Source organism: Molothrus ater, chromosome 2, assembly GCF_012460135.2.
Source record: "Molothrus ater isolate BHLD 08-10-18 breed brown headed cowbird chromosome 2, BPBGC_Mater_1.1, whole genome shotgun sequence".
Taxonomy (NCBI): domain Eukaryota; kingdom Metazoa; phylum Chordata; class Aves; order Passeriformes; family Icteridae; genus Molothrus; species Molothrus ater.
In genome coordinates this window covers 65,749,407-65,770,538 of record NC_050479.2, presented here as the reverse complement: position 1 = coordinate 65,770,538, position 21,132 = coordinate 65,749,407, and the positions used below count along the sequence as shown (strand labels likewise).

At 35.0% G+C, this 21,132-nt stretch overlaps 1 protein-coding gene across 8 annotated transcripts in view; it reads right to left on the bottom strand.

The window, feature by feature from the left end:
• The window catches only part of POSTN (periostin), a 31,157-nt gene extending 16,428 nt beyond the window's left edge, over positions 1-14,729 (bottom strand). For all 8 annotated transcript variants that reach the window (XM_036390679.2, XM_036390646.2, XM_036390665.2 and 5 more), the window contains exons 1-12: positions 14,577-14,729; positions 13,001-13,099; positions 9,196-9,260; positions 7,804-7,961; positions 7,021-7,185; positions 6,069-6,215; positions 5,042-5,183; positions 4,251-4,463; positions 3,953-4,087; positions 2,342-2,490; positions 1,664-1,800; positions 796-926 (exon numbers count right to left, since the gene is read on the bottom strand). In XM_036390679.2, coding sequence (XP_036246572.1) covers positions 796-926; positions 1,664-1,800; positions 2,342-2,490; positions 3,953-4,087; positions 4,251-4,463; positions 5,042-5,183; positions 6,069-6,215; positions 7,021-7,185; positions 7,804-7,961; positions 9,196-9,260; positions 13,001-13,099; positions 14,577-14,698 — 1,663 coding nt within the window. In that variant the 5' untranslated portion in view covers positions 14,699-14,729. The remainder of the gene's footprint in view (positions 1-795; positions 927-1,663; positions 1,801-2,341; positions 2,491-3,952; positions 4,088-4,250; positions 4,464-5,041; positions 5,184-6,068; positions 6,216-7,020; positions 7,186-7,803; positions 7,962-9,195; positions 9,261-13,000; positions 13,100-14,576) is intronic.
• Positions 14,730-21,132: the final 6,403 nt, after the last annotated feature.

Genomic DNA, 21,132 nt, shown 5'->3' with positions numbered 1-21,132 from the left:
TTCCCAGTAAAATTAGCACTGATATTTTGTCACTGGGCCATTCATGGGTAACATTAAGTTCCATAAAAAGCCTAAAAATGGCCAATCCAAAGACTTTTGTAAAAACTATCAGATTACTTTTGTAACTATGCCACTATAGTTACTGGTGAAAATAATCCATGGTTTCTATCTTATAGATAAACAAAGTATTTCAAAGTATGTCTTATAGATAAAGTATTATATTTGCTGAAAAGCTATATAGTATAAGGTTTAATCTTTATGGAGAAAGCAACATAATAACTTAAAAGAAAACCAAGACAGAATTCTAGAAACCAATCTGGCACCAAAAAAACCCAACTCTGCTGTAAAAAAAAAAAAAAGAGGGTGAAGGAAAGCCTTAAGTAACTGAGTCACAATGATAGAAAAAAAATGGTGCATTAAAACCCTGGAAATGCAGAAGAGCAAATAAAATTGTCTTGTTAACTACAGAATTAGTCCATAGTTAACAAAACAATTTAGTAGTCTGGACTTGGACAACCTCAAGCTCTGAATTGAAGACAAAAATAATGGAAGCAAGCAACACTATGGAATAAGATATTGAGGAGTGAAATTTAAATTTAAATGTCAGGTTGGAGGTTTTTTTCCAAAGACATTTTCTCTATGCCCAAGAAGGAAATAATTAAGGGGATTCCTATGACCTGCTCTATGCAAAAGGTAAACTGCTTCAGCAGACAGCTTTGGTGTAAGAGGTGCATTAGTCTCCTTTCCAATAAATTTTAATTTGCTCGTAATTCCAGGGTTTTTTTGGTCACTTACTTATCAGTATGTCCTTGTCATCATCTGTCAAACCTTTAAAGGCATCATTAGTTGGGACAAACAGAGTCCACTGTCCAGGCTGTGACAGAACATCATCCAAATCTGCAGCTTTCACCAGACTGAGGAAAATGCTGTTTAGAGCAAACAGACAAACCACAAATACATTTCATTGAAATGCGGTATAATTGGTCCCGGTACTTAGTTCTCCCATTTTTTTCCCCAATAGTGTTTCAATTTTCAAACACTTCCACTATTTCCCAGAAATAAAGTAGCAGACAGAGGAAAAATTATTTGAAAAAAAAAATAACTGCAGGATCAGAGGAGGATTTGTTGAACACAAACCCTTGCAGATCAAACAGATAAAAGGAGGATGCAAAGGATTGTTCTTGCTTTAGGAGTATTGAGATTCTTGCAGAAAAGGGACAGAAATAGGTATGATTGTATGATAAGTATGATTCTTGCAGAAAAGGGACAGAAAGGTATGCAATCCTGCTGCACCCACATGGAATTGTATCATTCATTAATTAAAACTCCAGAGACCATTGTATTTATAGCTCTGGATGTATCACTCAATTCCTTCTGTCCTGTTACTCCTCTCATTCTAGTGCCTTACAACCCTTTGTGCCATAAAAAAGCATTCTAGCATTGAGTGTGGAAGCCTTTTCAGCATACCGCTGGAAAAATTTCTCTTTGCCCACATTTTTCTTTCCTTTTATGTTATTTGTGTAGTTAATAAACCCTTCTCTGCCATCCCCACTCTCAAAGCCCCAACAACTCACATGCTCACAGTCCAAAACTTTTTCTCAGACCAGCTGTGCTGTGTATACCCTCTGCAGGAAAATCTAGTTCTGTCAGTATTGCTACTCACCTAAAACGCTTATCATTTCTCAACATTTCATGCAAACTCTTTTCTGCTGGATTGATGATCTGTCTGAAGATGTGAATAAAACCATTTCTTCCTTCTTTGCTTCCTCTGACCATGCATGAATTTTCAATACATACAGCCTTATTGAAAGAGAAACAAATGTAGCTGTTTACACAATGTTAAAAATAACAACCATATGTATTTCCTACAGTCAAATTGTGTGGTCTTGCCAGGAAATTTGGCATTGCTTGAGTATGCAGAAATAGCAAAATCTATAATAAAATAGCATGGTGCAAATATTTTAACACTTGATTTGTGTGTGTGTGTGCTTTCCCTTGAGAATGTTCTTAATTAGTTTTAAAAGCTAGCTTTAAAAATTTGTAACTAACTAAACACCCACTTTGAAATTTTGTTGCATTTTCCCAAAGAGTTCTCCATGCAGACAAAGCTCGGATTAAGATCAGATTTTCATTTTTTGATATCTTAAAAGTTGAAGGATTTTTTGCTAGATAGTCATAATGGTAAATGTTGGGGTTTCATTCAGCTTTGCCTTTTATTAACTTCTGTTTTCATAGTTGGATGCATATTTTTATTCATATTATAAAATATGAATAAATAAATAAATAATATATATATGAATATATATAATATATATATTCATATATATTTTCATTCACTTACTGTGCGATACACAAAGACTCTAAGTAGTTTTCCTCCAATTGTTTCCAGCTCTTGTCCATTGTACAGTTCATTGAGCCCAACTTTCACTTTTATAATGTGATTCTGCAGGATTCTTTTAAGAAGACGTTGATCCAGCCTTAAGGTGTCATCTACAAAGCAAATTAGATATTAATGTATAGTAATTTATATAGTGAATTTTTATTCAAATATAGTTAAAAGAATCTGGAAATACTGAATCTTTCTTTGAAATGCTTGAATTAAAGCATGGACAGGTCTGTGTATACAGAAGACAAATTGTTTTGACCATTCTTCAAGTTCAGTCAAGAACTTTTGACACAGCCATGATTAATTACTATACCTAATATGTCTGATGATTTATAAGTGGGTCTGCTCCATCTTCTGAATTACTGCTATATTTTGTATTAGAACCAGTCCTTTCCACATGTGCACCTAAAATCTATCCAAATTTGCTTCCTTAGTAGTAAGACTACACTCTAATTCTTTGAGAAAAGGCAAGATATCCATGCTGCCACCTCCACAAATATACAAACACCTGTTTTACGATATATTTATATCAGTTTCCCTCTGCTTTGATGTACTGAGAAATAATAACTTTCTTGTCTTTCCTGAGTTTAACTTGGATAGAGTAAAATTTCCTTCCAGCAGGTCCCGCAGTGCTGTCTTTTGGGTTTAGTATGAGTATAATGTTTATAACACACTGATATTTTTGTTGTTTCTGAGCAGTGCTCACCTTAAGCCAAGGACATCTCAGTGCCTCATGCTCTGTGAGTGGCCAGTGCACGAGAGGCTGGAAGCATCAAGTCCAGGACAGGTGACCCAAACTTGACAGAGGGATATTCCATACCATAGAATGTTGTGCTCAGTATATAAACTGGGGGAACCTGGCTGGGAGGTGTCAGTCAATGGCTGGGCATAGGTCAGGGTAATTGTATCATGCATCACCTGTTTCTCTTAGGCTTTAATCATACTTTAAAAAATTATTATTATTATTATTATTATTATTATTATTATTATTATTATTATTATTATTATTATTATTATTATTATTACACTATTAGTATTATTAATATTATTATTTTACTTTGTTAAAGTTATCAAATAGCTCTTATCTAAGCCTATGAAGTTTTATTACATTTTTTCCCCCTGATTCACCTCCCCATCCCTGAGTGGGGGAAAGAGGGGAGTGATCAAGTGGATGTGTGGTACTTAGCTGTTGGCTGGAATGAAACTACTGCATACATTTTCTGAGAATAAATAAGTTTTGAATCTAATGGAAGTAATGTAAGACTAAGGAAACTGGCAGTTTATTGATACCTTTCCATTCTTAAAATCTTTCTGTGTATATTTTGTATCTTATTATAGTGCTACTATTTCCATTAGCAAATGATATGGGTGAAAGCAAACTCTGCAGCCTGGTGGTTAGGCTTGTTTTGTATTTCTACAAGGTATGTAATTTGAAACGATGCAGTCATTCTATTTATCTATGATGCTCTTGCAGTGAGACTTAGAACAAGTACTGGGCGTTATTTGGAAAACTGTCAGGGTAGCGTATATACTGGTTTATTTTGACAATCTTTTAGGGCTACTAACCTGAGAAAGCACCATTCAGAGGTGCCAGGAGAGTGTATTGGCCTTCTGGCCTTAGAGAAGATGCCAACCCTAGCTGTGCCACCAGGTCCGTAAATGTAGTCTGCTGAGCACCCCCAAGCTCAATGACTTGTTTGGCTGCAAATAAAGAATTAAGAAAAGGTATTTTAACACACAATATCTTCCTATTTCTGATTTGGATTCTCCATGCTTATCCAGAACTACATATCTGAGGGAATCTGGATAAGGTTATTGAAAATATCTTCAGTTCAACAAGTTTTCCATCAGTCACATCACTGACCAGAATCAGGAATTAGCACTTGATCAATGAGGTGGATAACGCCATTGCTTCTCACAATATCTTTGCGTTTCACCATTTTCACTCCATTCACAGTCAGACTTTCACCATCACAACCAACTTCAACAGTGTTTCCTTCCAAGGTTTCATAGACAGCTCCCCCTGTGATGGCTTCAGAGCACTGGAGAGTATTTAATATATGGAACTTCACAAGAGCTGCAGAGAAAAGAGCAGGAATTTAATAGATGTAGGTGTTTGGACACATATATGTATAATTTACATACACTATTTTTAATTAATTTCACTCACAGATACTTTATTTAAATTTAATGATACTGTAGGCCTCTAAATCACATTTTTGATCAAAATTATTTGGCATCCCTTATATTATTAAAAATATATTGGTTATGCTACAATCTGCTGGTCACTGCATATGATATGCTCCAAGAGGACCTATGAGTACAAAACTCCATAGGCTATGCAAAGGTATGAGAGAATTTTATATTCAGATAGCCCTGGATTTCTAGGGACAGGAATGTCTATCAGACCTATGCAGCTGAACTATTAGTAAGTCAATGTGCCTATATTTTCACAGTTCCCTTTAAACTGTTTTGGAGATTAAGTTTTCAATGACTTTCTATCCTTAGGCAAGTGGAAAAATGAGAGACAGAAGGAATAACTCCTCCTACACACATGAAAGTAGAGGTGCTTCATTCCAGAGCTATAAGGATAATGCATTTTCTGCCTCCTGATCAACTCAAACATATTTCTTGTTTGCAAAAAAGTTTAAATACCTTCAGAGGCCACCTTGTCACCCATGATTCTTTCTAAAACTCCCCTTGGAAGTTTCTCAAAAGCTTCATTAGTAGGAGCAAAGATTGTGTAATGACCGGGTCTTCCAAGAATATCCATGACACCTGATGTAATGGCAGGAGCCTAAAATATAATTTTTTATTTAAATGCTGATTATTTGAAATATTACCAGAATGCATTATCTGTCTAATTTTACCTCATGCCTACAGATACTTGGATGCTAGACTGAGATCAGTGTTTTAAAAAGATAGATAATGAATGTTACAGAAAGATGAAAAAAATAACTGACAGAGGAATGTTTTTAAACTGAAAACCAGAAAGTATTGGTTTTTATATTAAGTTTTTTCAAAGATATTAAATATTGTGGTTGCCTATAACTGTCATGAACTCGATTTGAGGGATTCAGAGGATCTTCTCCACCTTTATGCCTCTCCATTTAAAATACCTTTTTGTATCATATTTATTAAGGAGATGGAAGATAGAAAAGGACAACAGTTATCTGCAAAGCAATGGCATATTTTTTAAAATAAGCAGCATGAAATCCCATTACACTGTGGAGACACATTTTTTAGAAGATGGAAAAATTAGAAACTTGGACAATTTTTAACCATGCTTCCTCTATGCAAGAAAAATCCTTCTTATGTGCATCTACTGACTCTATGAGTTGGGTTCTGAAATTTATTTGGTGTCTTTACCATTTTTTATTATCCATTTTGAAATTGTTCTTATTTATCTAGCACCAGAATCTGTAACTTCATGCTCACATTTCATTTTCTCAGTGCTTGAAGAGAAGACACTTTTTAGGTACAAGGACACATTCCGTCCTATTGATGTTGGCTTTTTAAATAGCTAGGTTTGCAATATTACCTGAAGCTCTTAATTTAATTTATTTTTTCTCTCTTACTGAGCTAACACCTCTTACTTCCAGGTATCGTAAACAAATAAAAAAGGAATTAAAAAAACCCTCCTTAAATAAACAGAGAAGAGTTTTTATTTTTGTCCACTTACTCTAAATGATGAAAGCTCATCCTCAAATTCAATGAAATCTTGAATGGTATTTGCAACAGAAGTCAGGACACGATCAACGACATGGACAACACCATTGGTAGCAATTTGGTTGCCATGGATGATCCTGGCACAGTTAACAGTGACAACCTATATTTGAAGAATCAAGTAGTAGAAGATTAAACAGTAATTTGATCACAACCTTGGAACCTGACTCTCACAGACTGGCAATGTAGGTAAATTGTGTATTCACTGCTGTAATTCCAATTGTTTTTTTCAAAATTTGAAGTAAAGCCTTTTAAGATTTGAAAGTTTGACTAAGCTTCTGGAAAGATAGCAGCAGATTTATTCAGGTTACATTGATTTCATATTCATGTTTAATTTCTTACTGCAATTATTCTGATTTCTTATCTGGCTAATATGTTGGTTATACTGGTTCTTTTTAGCAATAACACCTGTAGACAAACAAACATTTTGATGGATTTAAGACAACAAAGATGAGTGACTTAACTGGGATGTTTCTTGCATTTATAATTTTATTTTTTTTTTGCCTAGGCAAATAATGGATGTGTGTTTCCTACAACTTTCAATGCTCCTACCATGGACTCAAATTCAAATAAAAGATCTGTGTAATATTATTTAGCAAAACTGTAAAAATTAATAGTAGATTTTGCTGTCAAATTTATGACCATGTATTTTGACCACAAAAGGCTTTGTCTTTTATGAAGAAAGTTCATTTTCATTTGCACTTTGAAGCATCACAGTCTTTACTCATCCTTTCTTAGTGATTAGTCTACAGAGCAGACAAAAATTCTTGAAGAGAATATTTATTTTTCTCAGTGGCAACTGACTTGGTGTATGGTAAACTTTTGATAATATATTTTCTTAGTTATATAAGGAAGTAAAGGCATCAAATAAATAAATGTATTAGGGGGAAAAAAGAGAATGGACTTACCCCATTGGGATAATGGTTAATAAACAATTTCTGGCCATTATACATAGACACCAGGGTCATGCCATTCTTAAGATCTTTTGTCAACATGCGCTTGTTTAACATGTGGTGGTGGAGAGAATTATACAGTTCAATATTTACATTGTCAACCAAATTCCTGTGGGTTTCCTGAAGAAGAAAAGGAATTTAATCAATTACAAGCTTCAAAACCTCCTGCCACTCAGAAAGATGTATGTATTGTTTTACCTTAGTATATGCTTTCAACATATACTCAGCATCTGTTAGGGAAGACGACTTTGATGCCTATAAATCTGGCTCTACTTAAATGATCTTTAAGTCTGATTTGCTCACAAATGGAAGATGAGTCATCATCACAGTCAAATCATTAGAGGATCTTTAATTCAATGTTTATTTAACTAAAATCATTACTAAAAGAAGGACACCTGAATTTCTGACAGTGTACAGCCATACATCATGCAGCTGCTGGAATTCCTAGGAGTTTCCCTGAAACTATGTTAAATAAATTAATAATACTAATATGTGTCATGCAAGTGCTTAAGTAAGAAGAAATTACAGTTGCTTAGTACTCCTAAAAGTAAACCCAGCTTCTCTAGTTTCAGAAATGTACATTAAAGATGTAGATTATTTCATTATTACCTGTATTATGTCCTTCTATGTCTAAAACTTGACATTGTTTCCTATCTAATTTATCCCACACTAGCTGCTTCAGCTAGAATGTTTAACTCATGCACGTGCACACAGACACACACACACACACACACTTACTGAATCTAACTGGTCCCAGGCTTCATTGCTTGGTGCAAAGAAAGTGAATGATCCTCGTCCCTCAATCTCTTCTCTCAGCTTTGACATGTCAGAGTAGCGCTGTGTGGTGGTAGCTCCCACAATACCAAGCGTACCATATACATGATCAATTGGAGCAACTAAAATAAACATGAGGAAAGAACGCTGTCAACTCTTCAGTTTATCACAATCAAATTTTCTTTCTGTCTTTTGGATGCGTAATAGCTCTGAAACTGTTTAAGTCAGAATTAAACAATATGTTTAGGTTAAAAATTTCATTGTCAGCATGCTCAAAAATCATCTAAGCACATCTGCTTGCTGTTCCTTTTTGTGATTTTCTTAATGAAAAATTAGATCAAACAATACTGAATATTGTAAAGTTTCCTTTAGAAGATCTGTTGTATTTTGTATCAACCCAACATGAAGGAGAGAGGCTATCCATTTACAATCACAAAAATTTCAGTGGACTGGGTCTCATTAAGTCACAATGGACCAGAATTCTTTTCGTGAGGCCTCTTACTCTTCCAATGTCTGGTTTATGCATATCCTGATTTATCCAGCGAGTAATGGCCATAGTCTCACAGTTAAAACATGGCTACATGAGAACAGCATTCATCTCTCCTAATTTTAGGCATCTAGAAGTGATACATTTGCATGCAACCTAATGGTTCTTGGTTCTTTTTATGGTTATTGTGAAGAACAGGTGATTCTAGTGTGTGACTGATTTCATCCTAATGTCAGCATCTGAAGGGAGATTAATTTATCTGAACAAACTGAACTCTGCATTATTGAACATAACAGGATCATCTCAGTTACAGGGATCAAAAACTATGAAACGTATTCCTTCTCATACTACTCTTGTCTGCTGCAATTAGTTTTATTTTTACAAAGAAGAATAACATAAATAGGAGAGATGCAGAATTTCTGTCTTCATCTGCACTCTTTCTTTGATAAAGGCTATAGGACTCTTTAAGTAAATTAGATTCAAGTTTTTTCAGAAAAAAGAAAATACAAATTTAGATATGCTCCACCGTGAGTCCTGGTTTTCTGACCACACTGATATGCTTCAGACTAGTCTCAGATTTGATGGGAATAGGAATTAAAGCTCTTCTTTGGCAGCTTTGGGAACTGAAGACACTATCATTTCTCACCAATCCAGAATCCGGAAGGAGCTAAATTCAACCTAAACTTTATGATCAAATTCAATGCTAGCTAATTTTTAATTGTGCTTGCTGCATGCAAATGAAGCTGTGCATTCTTAGGCAGTACTTCTTAAAAAGAGGCAATCATTTCTCATGCTGATCACCTTTGAAACTCTGCTGTAATTTTAATTTTTTCCATATGCAACTTATCTATAAGAAAATAAGCTTATACCTGCAGGACATCCCCTTGTACCATCCATCTTCATATAGCCAGGACAGCACTCATATAAGACAGTTCTATGGATTCAGACAAAAGCACCATTAAATAATATGTAGGAGAAATAAACTAATTTTAGCTAAGTCTAATTTTATTTCTATTATCAATTTTTCATTGCTAGCACATACTCTCCAGCATTTCAGCCTTTTTTGTCATTCAGCCCTTTTTGTATTGATTACAAATTGGTCATATTTTACTGAATGTAAAGTTTTTGAATTTAAAGAAAGACTGACATCATTAAAATAAAATCCTGGTCAAAGGGTTGTGAAGGAAAAAGACAAATTTAAATGAACAGAATAGAAATTAAAGTGAGAGAAGTACATGAGGTCACCTACATACTGGTTATAGGAATTGACAAGTATTTCAGAGAAGGTCCTGTGCATTGTATGGAGATAAAAAGTGGGATAAGAGAGCCTCTGTTCTCCAAGGAAGAATTTGAAGAAGGCCAGGAATGAGGAAGAGAACTAATTAAGAACAGACATAAAACTGGTTCCAGAGAAGGAAGTCACTAAAAACTGGATGGATGGACTCAAGGGAAAGTTCACAGGTAAATGTAGTAAGGATGAAAACCAGAATACAAGAAACCAAACCCAGGGTATAAAAAGTTTGTCATCACAGCACACAGAGACCTTAGCATTGCCAGGGGCCAGGAAATGTTATATAAAAATACTCTAATTCTCAAATACACATAAGCTACACAGAACAGCAAAACAGGGCTGAATGATGATTCTATAATGTAATGTTCATTTTAACATTGTGTTTCTTATGAGATATAATTTCTTCTTAATTTTAAACAGAAATAAGAGTTCTACCATTGACCTGTTTGAAAAATCCTCCTCTTTTACAGGAAAATGCAAATTCACTAAAGTTATCACTGAATTTTGGCTCCTTGGAAGAAATTTAATTCATTACACTTCAGATATTATTTTTCAAATTATCTTACACTGTACAGTATATGGTACACCATAATGACATTACTGTTTTACACAATATATTTATTTTTATAGGTGTGGCTGATGCTGGCAATTCAAAAGTTCTGAACACTCATTCCTTGAAGTTTTTTACTGGGCCTTTAACCACTACAGTTCATTTTTACTTAGCAGAATCTTTGGTGGCAGCTGAGTACATTTTTCTCATGTTTCATAATTTAAAGCTGACAAAAAGTTAATCACAACCACATTAAAATGAACAACTTATTCAAATGAAAATTTGGACTTAATATCTTCAACATTCAAACTACTTAAAGAGATTTTAAAATAAAGTAGACTGGAAGAAAAATAATAATAAACAGCATGATTGGAAAAGTAAGGATTATCATTCCATAAAAGAGAGCAATCTGATAGAGGTGGTGAAAATTATTTCTTTATTAAACACAGTCTTTTATTTCTCTGTGCTATGAAAATATTTATTATCTATTCCTTCACAGGCATATACATACATGATATATTCACCATGTACATATTTTCAACTGAGAAACTATATATTGAAAGTATTTGTATAGTTCTTTTAGTACATCTCTTCCTTTAAAGCAATTCATTAAAGGCTGTGTCTTGGGAATGCATGGATAGCATGGGCTACAGATTTTTAATATAATGATAAACCTTTTACTCTTAGTCCTTCTTGCATCCTTGCAAGAAGCTAATAATAAAAACATAATAATCTGATTATCTGTTAAAAAAAAGTGTAGCAAAATAGGAATTAAAATGTTCTCCTAACTGTGTGAACTGCTTTGTCATGAGAAAATATTTTTTCCTCCCTTGCAATAGAAAATATTTCCCCCTCATCCCATGGGAAGCTATGAAAGATTGCAGTTTAATTAGCTTTTGGAAAAAGGAAAGAGGCAGCTGAGTTATAAGCATAGATTAAGACATGGCAAGATAATTCTCATACCACATCCAACAATGATACAATTAATGAAAGACAGAAAATTGGCTGAAGAACAAAGGTAAGAAGAAAATGCTTCTTCAGCCAAGCATTACAAGATCAGTGACTTTTTTACCACGTATCTTATTATGCACAGCCCAGGCTTCTTTTCAGTTAGCAAGTTCCTACTTACATTATTCATATTCCCTTACAGTTTTCTGCAGTTAGAAAGTTCCTTAGCTGTGCCCAGAATGTAAGAAAGATGGGATGGGAGAAAAGAGGTTTATATGGAGCATCATCCCACAATAAAGTCAGAACCAGATAAAATTTGGTGCAAGATGCAGTTCCTCAGTACCACCTGTGTGTAGGCAGAGCACACAGGGGAAATGCCACCTCAGACCAGACCAGAAATTATCCTCATATGCATCCCTACTGGTTCAAAAGAAGCCTGTGGCCAAAAGCAGAAAGAAATCAATTATTCAGCTGAGAAACCAATGATGCATTCTTGAGGTTTTGGTCGGGTTAGTTTCTTTGTCTTTGTTGGGTTTTTTGTTGTTGTTGTTGTTTTTGTTTTGGTTTGTTTGTTGATTTTTTGGTGTTGTTTTTAAGTACAACATTGTCCTGACCTCATCCAAAGGAGTATATTCCAAAGGAAAAAGACAGAACAGCACTACCTTAATCCTTGTTATTCTTGGCTAACAGAGCCAGTTTTCAGTTTATTCAAATCAGCTCTGTGACTCATCTATTTCTACTTCTTGCTGGCATGGAGATAAAATACTGCTGAGAAACAGTGGAAAGACTTTTGTTCCAACAAATGCTGATTTAGGAAATTTGTATGTTACACTTCCATTGTAAATGGGAATTGCACATAATAAAAACTTTCAACATTTTATAGACATAAGTTAGGGAGGACTTTTTAACATGGAGATATTGACATGAGATGAGCTGTTGTCCTTTGGGTTAGCATTCTTATTGGAGAAGTCTCTTAGTTTTGTCTGTGTTTCTGGGTTTAGTATGCAGAGTATAAAACTCATTAATGGCTAAGGCTAAGTTACAACAGATGCTTTATTATAACCACAAAAACCCCTTAAACAACCGTCAGGAGTTCTATGACTCACCTTATTCTCACACGGATTCTTTTTCTCATTTAGCCCTGATCTGTGAGTGCTTGTACAATGGTAGGGGGGTAAAAATGGAAGGGGAAGAGCAGGTGATAATTTTGTGTACACTGTCATGACCAAACCCACCCAGCTCCACCACTCAATGTCTTTCTCTGGTTGGCTGTATTAGACTTCTTGAGGCCTTGCACAGGATTTCTGTAATATTTTACAGCTAACATTCCTCCAAATTCTGGTCATGAGGAGAACAAAGTCTCCACGTGACTTCAGTTCGATGAGTCTAAACTGCCTATTGCTTCAAACTACTTTTCCTAACACATGAAGTTATCCATCACTTCTTCTGGAGCTTTGAAAAGTAATGAATTCCCTCAGATTCATTCTGAGAGTAGACTTTCTTTCATGGGAAGACGTGACATCTATCTAGGAATAAAACCACAGAAGTAGGTTGCTTTCCAAAACTGCCTGTGAGAATATTCAAGTTCCACTGTAACCATTTTCAGGAAATACCTTTCTTCCCAATGTGTCTGCGGTTAGAATAAAATTTAGTGCCAAAGTTGTCAGTAGTATGGCAGACTTTACTGAAAAGGTGAAGTATTTTGGATGACTTGCAGTGTGCCCAGAGAAGGAAAGGGGAAGTCAGTATTGCAATGCCACCTGGAGGAGAAGTAAAGATTCTGACATAAACTATAAACAGTTTGTCTGTGAGAAAAGGAGTTTTCTAATCATACATTTTATTATCTCAGTCAATAGAGAACAGTTTGGAAGCAGAGCATACTTACGCTTTCTTTCCACAGATGGATTGCTGGTACCAGTTTCTGCAAGTGCTGAAGTATTTCTTTTTTGTTCCCATAACTTGCTGAAGAGCACAGACATTTGGGCTATGGGTGCAGTGAGAAACATTGTAAAAAGAAGTTTTCATACATGAAAAAATTTACATGAAATAGTAGCAAATAGTTTTCCTGTCGAGTAACAAATTAACTCCTGGCTTCATTTCCCAGGACAGGTGTGTTTTGAAGTAGCCACAGTGCAAGTTCTTGGGGCTGCCCAGCTGGATTACTTGGCAAGTCCACCCTCCCTGCAGCGACAGAAGCTTCCCCTTCATTCTGGTTTGACCCTGTGTGTCTGATGGGCAGTGATCACCAGCTGTGCCCAGGCAAGTCTTGATACTCATTTCTCCCTTCCCCCTGTGAAGTGAATTACCAGACACCGGGGACCAGTGAACACCATGAGGCTCTTTTCATTAAAGTTTTTGTCTTTTACACAGCTGTGCAGCTGAAGGTCGTGGGGAGATGGGGAAGAAAAAGTGCCTTGTTCTTTATGTAGAAGGAAGCCCTGTCTTCTGTAAATCAATCACCTATTCTGATTACCAACCATTTTGAGTACCGCAGGCACCTAAATAAACATTCTGGGAATTACTGGGGACCAAAGGGTAAATTGGCATGTAAATAAAAGGAGTCACAGGCTTCAGAGGAGGAATACGTGTTCCTTAGCATGGTGGTGTACAAAGATGAATTTCTTATGGTCAAATTCCATGGAGCAAGGGCATTTCATCCCTTATTTTTATACTTCTGCAATTAAAAAAATTCATCAGCTCAGAAGTTAGAATATATACTTTACATCACTGGGAAGCTACTGAGCTTCTTTATTTGAAAAGCTAAAAAAAATTGGAAAAGCACATGTGTGTAGCAGGCAGTGGGAAGACAGGATGGTAAACAATTCTTATTCACAGAATGTTTTTTCTTAAGAAGACTAGAGGAAAATATCTTTAGGCACATGTGTTTTCCTGACACCAGCTGTTCAAATTATTTCCATGTCTCCAAGCAGCCTGGCTTGTAAGCGTTGCCTTTTGAAAGCCCTGCTGAGCAGCTTGCTGCATTGCTCTAGTGGGAACAGAAGTTTCACAAAGGATTCCCAGTATATATTCCCACATTAGAAAACATTTAAATAGAGTTAATGGTTTTCATCAGGATGGAATAAAGAGAGCAAATACTGTGGGTAGCTATCAACTCTGCAAAAGTTTGAAAACACATAAAAATTTCTGATCTCCCATTACAATACTTACAAACTGAAATTAATTTTGGTGATTCAGAATCATATTTTATTCATTATGAAGTGGTGATTTTAGATTTCTTTCCATTTTATGAAGTTCAACAGTATTCTGTCTCCATTCAAAACTCTGTGTAAAGCTTTTTATTCAGGAACAATTATTGTAAAATGAATTTTAAAAGAAAATTCTACTTGAAGGACAGCAAAAATTCATAGTGAAAAATTACATGTAATATAATGCTAAAAGAAAGGGGAGAATAAAGATTAACAATCTTCTTTTTAAATTAGAAATAAAAGCCAGTTACTTACCCCTGGTCGCGTGCCCTAATTCGACTGTGAGTTAAAATCTTGTCATAGTGAGCAGAAGCAGCTGCTTGTTCAAAAGCAGACAACAAAAAAGGCAAAAAGGTGAATAAGAAAAAGATCTTCATCTTTAGTCCTTTGTTGCTTCTGGCAAGTCTAGAAGAGAGAACTGGCAAAGGGTCTGGAGAGCTGACAATTTATATACATGCTAGAAGGTGGTGGGAGGGAACCAGAGGATCAACCTGAAACTTTGTACCACCCCCCTTAGAACAGCAAACAGATCCTGCTGCCAGCTTCAGTAACCTAAATCAGTACCCTAATTAACCGTATAAATAATTTCTTTTAATCCCCAATTGATTAATTTCTTCCTTATTACAGAAGGCTTAACATTTTATTCTGCTGACACAACAACAGAGAGAGTTTGAGAAGTTTAGACTTTGACTTATGGTTTAGTATTTATAGCACTGAGGCATCCAGAGGTCATGATCACTGCGTGTGGTTTTATTCAAACCCAGAGGAAGATGTTGTCTGTTCCCATACGAACTGCATTGCTTTCCTTTGTTTTCCATGTCCTCACAGTTATCAGCTATGAGCTGTTTAATTAGTGAAGTTGATAGAAGTTACAAATACAGTTGCCAATAACCTGAAATAGCATTTTTGTCTTGAGAAAAAAAAGCCGTATTAACACATACTCTGATTATGAAGTAGTCACTCAATCAAATGCAGTATTAATTTAAATATTCATTTTCATTTTAATGATAACAAGTACTGTTACATAATGCTTTCATTCAGAGCTTTATGTAATATTTGATTACTTATTATATCAAAATCACAGAGTATCTGAACATTTGCATGTGTACCTTTCTCTACTTATTAGTTGGTCCTTCAAAGCCTCTTGGAAAAGGTAATGGAAATGGAAAGCCTAAATCTGAGCTGTAACTGAGGAAACTGAGGCAGAAATGACAGGTCAAATCTTCTATGAAGGGATAGTCTTAAGGTTCCAGGGGCAGCTTGTGTGTTGACTGCAATCCAGGAGTTTGAAATTTTCATGCCAAGGGAAAAATTCTGCCATTTATATAGTTGTGTTTGCATAACACTTCATGGTTTCTAAGATTAAGAGCAGAGACATTTAGTTAAATGGTATGTGGGCTTCTGTTCTATCATGACCTCTATATACCCAACTTGCAAAAAACTCAAGATAGCTCATGGAAGTGTCAGTACCTCTTGATGTACGAACTCCATGCCTGAAACCTCACTGACAGATCCACTGATGGAGGTGATGGGTCAACTCTGTGATTTCATATTACATGCTTTAGGAGAATATCACTGCTGTCCTGATATGCTTTTTATTTCTTCCGGGTCTTTGCAGCAGGAAATACTCTGAGAAATATCACCTCTTAAGTGTCTAGCTGTGATATTTCAAGCTGCTAATTTGCCTTAGTTGAGTAGTCTTTGCAGTTCTCAACTTAAAGGTGAAAAAAAATCAGAAGATACACTGTCAAATTAACTTGAAAAACTTCAGAAAGTCCCAGAACTGTCCCAGTACCTGTCTTCTCAGGAGTCCCTCCCTCATCTCTGAGACCTCAGCATAACTCATGTTCTTCTCTTCCACACTTACCATGTAGCACCAAAAAAAAGAGTAGCAATTAATGCTGCTGCATGCATTGAGCTCTTGTTTACAGAGCTATCCACCACAGTAAATGATGGAGCAATCTGAGAGGGACACCATTTCTCTTTTCATGGTTTTCCAGTTTTCTGATTAGTGACCCTACCTCCTCAAATCTCAGAGAATCCCATTTGTTCTCTGCATTGAGTATAGTAGGCTATTGTCCAACACTTAATAACAAGCCTGGTGACATCATTATACTATATTTCATAAGGCAAGCATTAGCAAAAAATAGTAAATGCAGAGGTAAACTAAGCTGCCACCTTAGTTTTTTTCTTCCTTCTGCTAAATGCTTTGTGCTATTATATTCCTAAGTGATGTGATGTTGAAGTTCTAATTATAAATGTTAAATATCTAACTATAAAATTGATTAAAACACTGAATGGATTTGAATTACTACCATAGTAATAGGAATAATTATTACCTACAACAGAAAGAGTATATCCAAAGAAATACCTGGAATAAGAAAAAAATACGTGTTGATTTTCATCTTCCAGGACATGTAAATATTGTCAAGAATAAAGTCTAAGGTATCTGCTATTCTGAAGAGTTTATTGCATTTCTCTAGAGACCTCTAGTGGAGAGAAATCTGTAAAGTCATTTTCTGAAACCTGTGTTAATTGTTCACACTAAAAATTTATTATATGATAAGCAATTAATTTTATTATTCCTAAAGAGCATTAGTTTAGCTATTTGATACAAATTACTTGTATTAAAGTATTTAGGGTTGTGAATAACTTCTTTTGCATCAAATTGAAGCAACAAAAACATCTGTCTCTTAGCAATTTGTACCCAATCCATAAAAATGAAATCTCAACATGATAGTAATATGGTTCAAAAGAAGCCAGTATTAATTCTGGACTTAGTTCTCTCTGGTCATTTACTGCAGGACTTAGCAAAAAGAATTCTGCTCCTGAATTAAAATTGTTTTTGTTTTAAAGTTTAAATTCATTTGCCACACATTGTCAAATACTTTTTCTCCTCATATTTCCACCTTTTTTCAATAACTGAACTTATTCTATACATTATCTTTCCAAGTTTTAGCAGCACAAAGGAGTTTATCAAAATAGCTTCATGTTATTTTTCCCTGTGAGTGTTATTTCACCCAGTGAGTGTGTGACACAGCACGTATATATAAACATACATGGGAATTAAATCTCAGAAAGCATTGTTAGGTGTAGAAACACGAAGATAGCTCATAGCCATCTGAATTTAGAAGAGAAGAAATGGAGAAAGGAAGAAAGGAGGACTCAAAGTTTTCATTCTGGTGATTCAGACCTGTAGATACTAATCAATACTTTGATTCCTTCTATATTTTAAGGAAAGATTTATCTTCGTATATCCTCAGAAACTGTAAGTATCTGGTTTCAAGAAAGTCAACAGGAGCTGTAAAATCAACCTGATCTCTTAGAAAGTGCTATTTTATAGTCAAATTTTGATGGAAGAAGAAATATTCCTGAATTGTAAAATATCAAAATATTCTGCTTTCTCTGTGTCAAAGTGACACTAGAATCCCAACACATGAACTGCAATGTGCATATGGCAAAATGTTATAAAATGTAGCAGTAAAGCACGAGTTATATGGTCTGATTCCTCAGTCCCAATCTGCATATTCAGCTCAGTTACCCTGAAAAATTAAGTAGGGATTAGCCTTACTCCTCAAGAAAAAGGAATGCTGATTTCTCATCCAACAGCAGGTGATGCTCTTGGCACTGGCAAACAATTGTTTTCTTCCTTAGAGAATGAGCACATCTGATAAGGCAGCCTGCAATAAAATCCAAGTTTTGCTTGTAAAACACATGGCAAGTGTCAGTGCAACACCGAGATAAGAGCTGGGGGAGCCAATCAATAGGAGTTAAGTCATTCAGGCAGCAGCAGAATGTACCAGAGGGCCCCAAAGACACAATAGAAGCTACAAGGGTGTTTGTGTTGAGCACCACTAATTTTTTAAGGTTACCCCAGAATTAGATGGTATGACGATGAACTAGACTCTGTCAACACTCTCTGTTCTTTACTGCTTAAAGGAAAAAGCACAGACAAGCAAACAAAGAAAAACCCTGTGAGTTTGCCAGTGCCATCCAGTTTATTTAGTTAGTGAAGATGCCTCACGAACAATTTCTTTTTTTTTTTGGTTGAGGTTGAAATGACAGCAAATTGTCAGTAGTATGCATCCTAAATGGCCCAATTAAATGCTTATTCACTCTGATGGGAAGCTTTTACAAATTTCAAAGGTCATTTAAACTACTCTAGTGCAGGTAAAATTTATCACATTTCCAGTTAATCAAAAGGTCATTTATTGCAGTGTCTGTATTGTCATGAACACTAAGTAGTGCTCATATCCCCAGGATATGTATACTACACAAATGGTGGCTGTTTCGTCTGGTTTGAATTTTGTGATGGCTACTGTCAAGTTAAGGCAAAATTCTAAGCTTCTTGCTGTTTACAGGCTATATAATCCTGAATGCCATGAGCCTTTCCTGTAACAGCCAAACTTTGAAACCTAGAATATACAAGGGCATGAATCAAAAGTGTAAAAAGATGCTGGAATTTATGGATGTGGTGGTATGGTGGGTGTAAGGTGCAAAAACCATGGGAATAACCATAATTTATGATGAAAGAGATCTTTTAAATTAGGCTTTTGATCAATAACACTGTAATAATAAAAGAGCTACTTTTGCTTTCTACTAAGTGTAATATAAAACCACTTAGGAGCAGCTCGAAGACAAACAAATTCTTTCAGGTTTTATAAAGTTAAACACAAGAAAGACAGCATTCTGGAAGATGTGAAAATAAGAATTATGAAAACTGAGGTGTAGTGAAACTTTAAAGCTTAAATTCCTCAGTTTGAGCTTCTGTATGTATGTATGGAAGGGCAATGGATTTGACATAAAAATTATTTTTCATTTTTGATTTTTTTTTCAAGTGCACATGACATACCAAGATAGAGATTTTGTCAATTGAAGAATGTAGTAGTGTCAGCTGAATGTGGGAAAAGAGATCTAGGCAACTATATGAAGTTTTTTGAGAATTATCAGATTCTCAGAGATTTTGGGAAACAGAATCATTAATATTGTTAACAAAATCTAAAATTACTTCTTGTAATATTTTTTTAAATGGAAAGGATGAGAAACTAAATGCAAGATTGATCTCTGGTAAAATAATGATAAATCTTAAAATAGCTAAAAGTCCTTTTTTTTCAATTTAATAATTGAAAAAAACCTCAAAAATTAATATAATTCTATTTACAGAGATGATTATAAAACACAGTTTGAAGTCTTGAGTTTTAAGAGCTACTGGAAAGGCACAGCTCCCCCTCAAACTGAGCAGGGAGGGATTTGACCCTGGCTTCCCACATGGTGTAAAATTTCAGGCTCTCTATTTGTCTGACAATCAAGTTTGTTTACTGCACAGAGCTGAATTGAAAGTCAGAAAACCAATTCTAGACATGACAAGACATATTGCCTTCCTTCTGGCAACTACATTCCTATATATCCTGTCTGGAGACTGGGCAATTGTCTGGTATCTCTTTCCTACTAACAGCTATAGTGCATGACACAAATTTTAGGACCTTCTTAGTGTGTGATTACAGTATTCTAAATATGGGGGGAAAAAGCCTCACAGGATGGGTTCTAAATCAAGGATTCTCCGTGTAAATATTCACTATGAAAAAGTAGTTTCTTTGAGTTGGAGAAGTTTAAGACAGGTTAACTTTTCTTCCAGGAATTGAAGTATTTAATGATTTTAACTTTTAAAAAATTATGAGTTCACCTAATGTAATCAATAAATAGCTCTACTAATAAGAACTCGATGCTGAGGCATTGTCCTATACCAGTGAGACCCTGCACAGTACATAAAACAAAGGACAATGAATAAGACCTCAAATGTGGCCAGATTTTATTTTTCATATACAATGTGACAAGGTCAAAATTAAATGTTTTTGTGACAAAAAACATGTGAGTGTCTTCACTATGGATATTTTGAAATATGCAGGTTGTCTTCTGAAAGGCTATGATAGCGTGAATATATGAGTGTCATCTTTCTAAAGCAGATCATACAAACCAGGTTGAAGAAAATCAAGCCTGTTTTTAACTAGATTTCATGTAGATTCACAGTTAAAGAGTGTTCCCCTAGTAGATGGATATGACTTTCAAATTTAGATTTCAATTCATCAAGTCGTGTGAGCACATTTATTGCATTTCAAAATTTTCAAAGCATGCACAGTGAGATTTGATCTGTACTGTGTGCATCTGGATGCAGTTTTTTTGCACTTTTGCATATCAGTTTTGTTTTAGGTCCTTTCTAGAATATGTGACTTTTCATAAGAAGTGACACCTACTCTATTTTTTATTATTAATGTTCAGTTTAAAGATCATGACTTGCAAGACAAAATTAGTTAAATAAAATAATGCAGAATATAATCTCCCTTGACAAATCAGTAGATCTAATTCTGCAAGGTTAAAGAAAATTGATTTTTTCTTTGACATGGGCAGAGATTTGAGAAAAAGATTAAGGATATCAGTATTTTATTTTAGAGAGAAAATCAAACACTTCTATGTAATGTCAGATGCACAATTATTATTTCACTCGTTCAGTGAGTTACCATAGCAATACAATCCAGTGGATTTTGAAACAATTTACTTATTTTAGTCAATGAGGGGAGGGGTTATTCTATTCAGAATCAAGCTGAATCAAAATGAAAGATTTTTTTTTTAATCACAATTACAATGAAAAGCCCATAGCTTATTGATTACAACATAAGCTTCTTGATTACAAATCTGTCTTTTGAAATTAGCCTCACTTCTATAGTTAATGCATGAATGTATTGTGAAGAACCAAGAGTAAATCACTTGAGTGGTCACTTTTCATGTTGTAAGGACCATGACTTTGAGTGAGTCT